Below are 9,392 nucleotides of genomic sequence, written 5' to 3' on the forward strand. Positions count from 1 at the left end.
CTTTACAATGAAAATATGACAAACACAACTGAAAGGCATATTTTGTGGCCGTGTGTACAACCAAAGCATCTACAAATTAGTTTGTGAGGGTGAGAACTGTAGGTGAGAACTGTAACACTTATTGAAACGTAAACGACCATTGAAAGTCACGCATCATGCCAATTACATGGCATGTACATCAATTGCTGTGATCTCTAACGGCGTTTTCTAAAATAAATTTGGCAAAATAAAAGCCACATGGAAGCAATTCCTCTTGCTCGGCTTGTGGGATTTGCTTCCAAAAGTGAAAAAACGCCCATCGAGAATTCATCATTTCCGTATTTACGTGGTCGGCGGAGCCGGCTTTCACCAAAACAAGTGGCGCATCAGATGTCGCAAAGAACGGGGTATCTCCGGCATTAGTTCTATATCCCTGCTGCAGACATTTTTCGGGGCTGGTAAATGAACAATGTCGCCTTCTAAAGCCTGTAGAAGATCCGCCCAGGCGATGACTTGTGGGTGCCAGCGAAAATCATTGACAAATATTACCTCCGCCTCTTCAGCCCCAATCCAAGCAAAAGAACCGGTCGCAGGGTTCAAATTCGTTGCCTCCCCGCTTCTAAATAAAAAAAATTTCAGCCATTTCGCTCTCTAGAGCAGATGCCTCGCATGCCTATAACAGTTAATACGCGCGGGGCCTGGGAAGGAATGGGCTGCCAAAAAAAGCCAAAGGCCAGGGGTATCGCATGCCTTGTCAGGGTAACTTGTTATTTCTGCCTTAAAACTGTGCATCCTATGAGTGTTTTCAATCTCCTAAAAGCAAAAACACAGATATCTTTGAAAAACCAGAACCTACTAAAAACAGGAAGTTGTTATCAACATGTTTTAGGAAATAATTATACTGAACTCTGTTATCAATGTACCCTGACGAAATGATTTGGACGTACCTTGCGATGTGTAAAGACCGATTTTACCAACAGTATCACATTTTCCATTGCAGGATACAATATTTCACAGGGTCTTAAATGCAAATACAGGGTAGTTGTTATTTCCTCTCCCCAAGTCAACCTCAGACAATGGAGAACAGATGTCCTTGGGACAGTTGCTGGATTCCTTTCAAATTTGCGTGTTTTACTCTCCCCGGCATTATTATGACCCTTTACCTACAGCTCCACCTCCCCCCCTTCACCCAGGCAATGTTGAAAAGATCTTAGCGAACATCGACACTTATTTTGCTTGTGTAACGTCTGTTCAACCCACCCAGTTCAACATTGTTTGGGGGGGAGGGGGGAATTACTGCGAAGTTTGCTGCTATTGCGTTTACTGTCCCAGCACTTTTAGCCCGCATTGTCTGAAAATCACTCCTCGCACAAAAGTAGCCCAAGCATTTTGAGGAGTGAAGAAAAGTTCATTATAACCTCGGAATGGAACTTCGCAAGGTAGTATGATATATTTGGTGCAATGATACAGGACATTTTCACTAAGTTTAAGCACGTGCGGGCGGACTCAACATAGGCAGTTCGTGAGTGTGACGTAATCATTTTGCGTTCCGAAAATGATTGTCGTTAAAGAAAACGCTTGGTATAGTTATAGCTCGTATCTTGCTAACTTTTCCGGTGGAACGCCTGCAAGTATAATGGTTTATACAGAGGAAATAGTCCCTCAGAAGAAGGCTTTAGCGTGGTATCTACGAACATACGGCCGATACAAACATAACAATAGATTGCGTGACACCGAGTCGTGATCTACAAATGTTCAATTTACAATGCTCCCGTTCAGTTCTCGGCTACTTAAGTGGAAATTTCTCGGCTATGAAAACTGAGTCATCATCAGGCTGTGTCTAAACGGTAATGAACGTTTGTTCCTAATGCACTGTGGTTGTTGCTGCGTAAATAGTAAAGCCACCAAGCTATTTGCAACAGTTCTCGCCCTGAACAGCGAAGGAAATGTAATTAAATTAATCCTTTCAAACATCCCTTTAAGGCGAGAACTGTTGAAGAAATGGTATAGTGATGTAAACCTCTCAACTAAAACATGCCCTTTACAATGAAAATATGACAAACACAACTGAAAGGCATATTTTGTGGCCGTGTGTACAACCAAAGCATCTACAAATTAGTTTGTGAGGGTGAGAACTGTAGGTGAGAACTGTAACACTTATTGAAACGTAAACGACCATTGAAAGTCACGCATCATGCCAATTACATGGCATGTACATCAATTGCTGTGATCTCTAACGGCGTTTTCTAAAATAAATTTGGCAAAATAAAAGCCACATGGAAGCAATTCCTCTTGCTCGGCTTGTGGGATTTGCTTCCAAAAGTGAAAAAACGCCCATCGAGAATTCATCATTTCCGTATTTACGTGGTCGGCGGAGCCGGCTTTCACCAAAACAAGTGGCGCATCAGATGTCGCAAAGAACGGGGTATCTCCGGCATTAGTTCTATATCCCTGCTGCAGACATTTTTCGGGGCTGGTAAATGAACAATGTCGCCTTCTAAAGCCTGTAGAAGATCCGCCCAGGCGATGACTTGTGGGTGCCAGCGAAAATCATTGACAAATATTACCTCCGCCTCTTCAGCCCCAATCCAAGCAAAAGAACCGGTCGCAGGGTTCAAATTCGTTGCCTCCCCGCTTCTAAATAAAAAAAATTTCAGCCATTTCGCTCTCTAGAGCAGATGCCTCGCATGCCTATAACAGTTAATACGCGCGGGGCCTGGGAAGGAATGGGCTGCCAAAAAAAGCCAAAGGCCAGGGGTATCGCATGCCTTGTCAGGGTAACTTGTTATTTCTGCCTTAAAACTGTGCATCCTATGAGTGTTTTCAATCTCCTAAAAGCAAAAACACAGATATCTTTGAAAAACCAGAACCTACTAAAAACAGGAAGTTGTTATCAACATGTTTTAGGAAATAATTATACTGAACTCTGTTATCAATGTACCCTGACGAAATGATTTGGACGTACCTTGCGATGTGTAAAGACCGATTTTACCAACAGTATCACATTTTCCATTGCAGGATACAATATTTCACAGGGTCTTAAATGCAAATACAGGGTAGTTGTTATTTCCTCTCCCCAAGTCAACCTCAGACAATGGAGAACAGATGTCCTTGGGACAGTTGCTGGATTCCTTTCAAATTTGCGTGTTTTACTCTCCCCGGCATTATTATGACCCTTTACCTACAGCTCCACCTCCCCCCCTTCACCCAGGCAATGTTGAAAAGATCTTAGCGAACATCGACACTTATTTTGCTTGTGTAACGTCTGTTCAACCCACCCAGTTCAACATTGTTTGGGGGGGAGGGGGGAATTACTGCGAAGTTTGCTGCTATTGCGTTTACTGTCCCAGCACTTTTAGCCCGCATTGTAGGCATGAACGAAGAGGCGAGTGGACGAACAAGCATGAAGCTGGATGAATATCTGAACGACCAAGTGGAATGCTCCTTGTTAACAGCCATAAGCATTTTAAAAGATGATTTTCTGATTTTTTTCCTGACATTCTCGTTTGGGGCACAATGAACAGATTCAGTAGAGAGTTTAAGAAACGCCATACCGGTTAACTGCACTCTTTAAGGAATGTAGAGATAATGAAAAGCGAGCTAGAAATTTTAACTTTCACCAAGGTAAATGCCTCTGACCACATTTTTTAAACTTCTTACCTTGTAGAACTTTCTCGCTTTCAAATTTTGATGTTGGGTTTTATAATTTTTAGATTTTGATTGAGAACTTAATCATTTAAACTTTTGATGTAGAGCAGGTAACAAAAACTCATTGATACTGCGGGAAAGAGTTATCCAGGAGATCAATTTGTCGAAACCGACGTTTTGACTATAGATCAGAATATTCCTGTAAATAGGAACACTATCTCCGTCTAAATAATGCATGAACTTTCATTGTGCACCCTATAACTGACAGTGTTAAAAAGCAAGGAGGACCGTGAAAAAAGAAAATGATCTTTAAAAATTAATATATATCTTTTTTAATCTCAAAACCTCATAAAATAAAATAAAATGTAACGGGTTTTATGTTTTCAAAAGGTTCTATTACTAGAGGAAGTCAATGGTCGTATTCACCTTGCAAAATACTAAGCAACAGTCATTTTAACGATGCCAGTTTATGCCTAAGAGGGGATTATGTAGATACAGACTATTATATAAACCGAAGCGTCTTTGCAACTGTGTTTTCATTCTCACCAGGCCCGTTGAAGGAGTTCAGTGAAATACTTTTTGGAGGTTAGTAGCTGTTTTTTCTAGGTATCAACCTGATTGGTACGATGTCTAAATTAGTTTTAGTTGCAAGAAGAATCATTTTGTTTTTACGAAAGGAATAATATTTTCTGTATTAGCTTTGCTGTGATCTAAGGTATTCCTTTGTATAATAAGAAGTTAACCGCACAAAATGCCGTGTTCAAATTGAAGACTAGAGTTCGTTTTTGATATGGCCTTGTTAAATCATTTTAGTCAACGAAAGACAGGATATGAAAGGTGCTAATTCCGAGAAAACTTCGAAACTCCAATGCTTTTTGAGGAAAAAGTGACCTCAAACTGATAATTTTACCATTTTATTCGCATCACGACGTGCTCCTTTCCCCCCTAACTTTTTGTTGTTGATATCATTTATGTTTTGTTTTGTTTTGTTTGTTTTTTCCATCGGGTAGGTTAACTTTGAAAACGTTGAAGTGAAACAATTAGTTAAAGTTAGTTATGTACTGTCTATTTCTTCCTTCATCTAGACCAGTTGTTTGCGCCGTTTACCATGAAGACTGATGGTGTTCTTCTTATTCTGTTGATGATCACTGTAGTGTCAGAAGCTGGAGGATGTAAAAGTGAGTGACGCGAAAAAAAAAATGCTTAAATAGCGCTAGAATTAGCAGGTTTACTTTTGAGGAATTTTGAAAGCAGAAGACCCATTAACAAAGGGACACAGTGAAGGTTACCTTGTACCTTTAGGGGCGGCTCCAGTTTAACGGTTATATCACAGAAACCCGAAAACCTATATCAAATTAAAGCTTATCGAACTGGGTTTTCAAGTATTTCCAAGTTTTCCGCACAGTCGAAACTTGTAGGTCCGGATAGTCGTGGGCTAGAGTTGAACCAGCCCAATGCGATTTTTATAATTTAAAAGTTTCTTTATTTTCTTTTTTTTTTATTTTTATTTTTTTTTTCTCGAGATCGGTATCCCAAATGCTAAAAAAATGACTTGTTAGGGTTTTCCTTATTCGATTGCATTCAAACATTTTTAAAACTGCACGAAAAAACATGCGGAGTGGACGCACGAAAATGGCTTTCAAGCCAAGGCTTTTTAGAATTATTCGGAATTTTCCGACACTTTTGTATTGATTATAAAGTTTTCTAGCATCTGGCCAAATTTGACTGAAATCGGCCTAATCGTTGTTAAGTTGTAATACTTGAAAGTGCCCCTCAAAGCGAAAATTAAAGTTTGAGAAAATAGCGCTTGAAAAAACATTTTCCCGTCACCTCCTGTGAAAATGTATCGCAACTTTGGACGTACTCATGTTCCAGAGTAATCAACTTCTTCACCATTCCGTTGGATACCTGCGGTGTTTGTTGTAACTCGATTTTATAACCTGTAATCATTATGCGAAAAACTAAACGGGAAAAGCCGACCTCACCAAGCAAAGCTATTGGGCCGAGACAGAAGCGGCAAAGGCAGGAGAAATCACCATAGAACTTTGTCGAGTTTTCGAAACGCGTATTTCGCGCTACTCCAGTCGAAAAGCCGCGCGAAAACATGTATTGGAAATATAGTTGAGAATAGCGAAGTTTCGATACTGCTCATCGAAATTTCGTGTGAAAATTTGCTCTTGAATGAACGTTCGAAAACTTTAATACCGCAAGTAGGAAACAAGTATCCGTTCTACGCTTGAACGGAACGGTTAACGGTTTGGAAATTGGAAATTACACAAATACTGTAAAAAGTTAATTGTGAAAACACTACTAGCAAAGGCGGCGACTGCCCTTGTTACTTGTTATCTTATAGCCACGGCCTACGTGAGACAAGATCAAGGCATGGGAATTCTTATCAGCCTTGATTCTAAGCGTTATTTTTCTATTGGTTTCTGTTTTGTTTTCACTTGCCGAGACTTAATTGTAAGTTTTACGCACCCGAACACAAGATTAAGTGATCTGATATCGTTCAGCAGGCAGGTCGTGAAGTTTTTACAACCGATTCACGGACGCGCGAATTGAATCATGCGCGTCTCTAAAGATTCGTTTGGTCGGAAGATTTCTGGACCTTTACCTACTTTAAAACGTAGCTTAAAACTGTTGTCTTCGTTGTTCTCAGTTTCCTTCTCGAGCAAACGCAAGTTCTTATACTAAATACAGGATATTCGAAGTGCAGGGACGCAAGGGGCTCAAGGCTATAGAAAGCCATTGCTATTAAATACAGAGCAAAAAACCGTTAGCGCGATAATCGCAACGGGTGGTTGATGAGCGGCAGCAAAATGCTGTCAATCAAAGTAAAGTTTAACTTCCGGTGGAAATCACTTACGTCTCAATTTCTCGGCAAATATTCACTCTTTTTATTTATTTATCCATTTATCTATTTATTTATTTATTTATTTATTTATTTATTCATTTATATATTTATTTTGTTGTTGTTGTTGTTTTTGCTGATTGTAAGATCTTACTGGAAAGTAAATTTCCATCACCAAAAAAAAAATTATCTCTGAACGTACACGGTAACTTTAAAGGAAATCCAGGGCTGAAATTTAAATCCACGTCAAACTTAAATTCACGTCAGTGCTTGGCATCCAGCCCCTTCTAGGTGATACGCTTTTGGCCCGAAATAAACTCTGCTGTTCACACCCTAACTGGAACGTGGTTTTTACCATACTAATTAGGTATAAAGTTAGTTCCTTCAATACATCTTTTTTAACTCCGTGACGAAATCTGAGTCGTCAGCATTGAATAGACAACCTTGTATTAAGATGGTTGAAATAACCGCAAATTAGATTACACAACTGAATCAACCGGATAGAGCAAGTGGAATGTGAAACTGTTCCAATTTTAGACGTCAGTCCTATCGTTTGGTTAATTAATTTCACGAATAAAGAGGAATTTTTTTTCCTTTTCAGAACTCAAGGGTAAAATTGACGCCTTGGCAAAAAGTGTGAAAGCACTAATTGACAAGAAAGGTCAGTGCATGTACTTTCCAACAAGTACGCTTTTCCTGGCAATTGTGTTGAAATTGAATCAATATATATCATCTCCTTCCTCCTAGATGACATAAAGGACAACGTCGCTGCTTTATCAACAAAAGTGGACACACTGATACAGAATAAAGGTATTATAAATTTTCTTTCATCACCTTGAGATGACTCTTCCAAGCAGTTATATCTTTTAAGTTTTATTGCTTATGGCTTGAGAAAGCAGTGCAGCGGAGATTATACCCACCACCACCACCATTACCAAAAGAAAAGAAAACAACGAGGGAGGGGAAGGTCTTTGGAGATCTCACTGTTCTATCTCCTCGTCTCAAGTACCACTACCTTTGGTCTCTTACAGCGGGACGATCTCATCAGGGCCCTCAGTTGTTCGAAAGCCGATTAAAGTTAATCCACGATGAAAGATGAATCAATGGTTTCATCCTTCTCGTTAATAATGGTTTTGGAGTCTGATTCTGAGCTAATGGTAAAGAAAAGTCCAAGTCAAAACTAAGGGACAAAAATCTTTCTGAAGGACTTTTATTGATGAGTAATTAAACTCGAATTAAAGTTCGCGTTAACCCAGAATAATCCTAATCGGGCTTTGAACAACTCAGCCCAGGAGTCATGAGGAAATTTGCCTGGGTTTGCTTTCTCCACTTATTATTAAGGAAACTATGACCAACAGGCCTAATTAGTCAAACAAATATAGTGTAAAATGTTACGATTGCATATGGTTATCAAATGCAATTGATTGTAAATACAGACTACAGGAAACTTCAAATATTTTGCGTATCTCTATATAATTATAGGAGCACAAGAAGAAGTTCTGAAAACTGGAAACAATTTTGGAAGTACGAACCCTCGACAATTGTTCTTCCAAACTTCGAAAATTCTTTCTTTTATTTAATTTTATGAAAGAGTGTAGATGTTTTCCAAATTAATTGTTAGACAAGTTATCCTGCCAGCTCAATATCATTTATAGAAATAAAGCAGTGTTTCCCAACATCTTGCAAATGCATTTGGAGAAATATTGTTTTTACAATATAGGTACTGGGAATGAAAAAAATCATGTTCTGATCAAATGAAATAAAAGCATCGAAAACAACAATACACCACTGTCATGGTATATTATGTTTATTTACCTATATTTTTTTTTTTTTTTTTTTTTTTTTCTCTTAGATGACACTAAAGCTGAAATTAAAGCTTTGAAAGGATTGATTCAGGCGCAAAGTAAGTTACCTGTTTATTTTTATTTTTTTATTATTATTATTATTATTATTATTTATTTTTTTTTTTTTTGCGCTTATCCATTTCACGTCTACAAATGTAGTATTTCCAGACCGTTAAGGAGAGTTTGAGGTGTTTGAACTAAATTCTTATTCATGTTTCCATATACTTACCTTTAGTTACCTTATTCATAAACATACAGACACAAACAACAGCCCCTATGTCAAGCTAAATTCCGACCCTGTGTGTTTTGGTGCCCTGGGAAGCCAATTCGGTTCTTTTAAAGCTTCAACGGGTGGCAAGCTAATGAAGATTAAACTGGTCCATCTGTACGGGTACGTGTCTTGCATAGGTACCGAACCGAAATATTGGTCTCACTGGGGATGCGGTTATTTCAACGAAAATAGCAACACCGACTGGACTGCTATCTCCATAACAACCGCAGACAATACCGTCCTCTTCCCGCCAAAAGAAATCAACAGAGGCACGTACCACTGGGCTCTGATTCCCGGATATAACTCACGCACGCCTGAGCTTGTCATGTCCATTTATGACAACCCTGTAGAGGTGACCGCTGGCCAACAGCTGCGTGTGTGGTACAGCGAGGATTTGTACCAAGATTCTTATACCAACAACCATGGAAGGGTCTGTGCTGATGTTTTCGGCTACTTCATGTAATAAGATGCTCCACCAGCTCTAATGTTAGGCATATAAAATGTATTAAACTACGCAGTTGTAGAGGAAAGGGAACGAAAGAATAAAAAATGAATGCTCCTTGATGTTTTGAAGTGCATTTTGTTACCTTTAGCAAGCACATGCTGACAATTGATTCTAACGTCCCAACATAGTTTAATTCAACCGTACACTAGTATTAACAAAAAGTTTTCAGTAGCATTTTTTGAAGCCATCCTGCTGGTTCGACTGACACATGAAAATTAAAATGCTTTGAGATTCCAGCAAATAGTTTGGGTCAAAGTTGAATTATGAAAACTTAATAAGGCGAAGAATAGTAAT

The 9,392-nt window shown here is 38.9% G+C and overlaps 1 protein-coding gene across 1 annotated transcript; it reads left to right on the plus strand.

Moving 5' to 3' along the window:
• The first annotated feature begins 4,693 nt into the window (after positions 1–4,693).
• Positions 4,694–9,157, plus strand: LOC146454465 (uncharacterized). The gene is made up of 5 exons (XM_085095389.1): positions 4,694–4,805; positions 7,080–7,139; positions 7,226–7,288; positions 8,331–8,381; positions 8,581–9,157. Exons 1-5 carry the CDS (start codon positions 4,736–4,738, stop codon positions 9,054–9,056), a joined length of 720 nt encoding a protein of 239 aa, XP_084951515.1. The 5' UTR covers positions 4,694–4,735; the 3' UTR covers positions 9,057–9,157.
• The last annotated feature ends 235 nt before the right edge of the window (positions 9,158–9,392 follow it).

Source organism: Pavona decussata, unplaced genomic scaffold, assembly GCF_977016875.1.
Source record: "Pavona decussata unplaced genomic scaffold, jaPavDecu1.1 SCAFFOLD_300, whole genome shotgun sequence".
Lineage (NCBI taxonomy): Eukaryota > Metazoa > Cnidaria > Anthozoa > Scleractinia > Agariciidae > Pavona > Pavona decussata.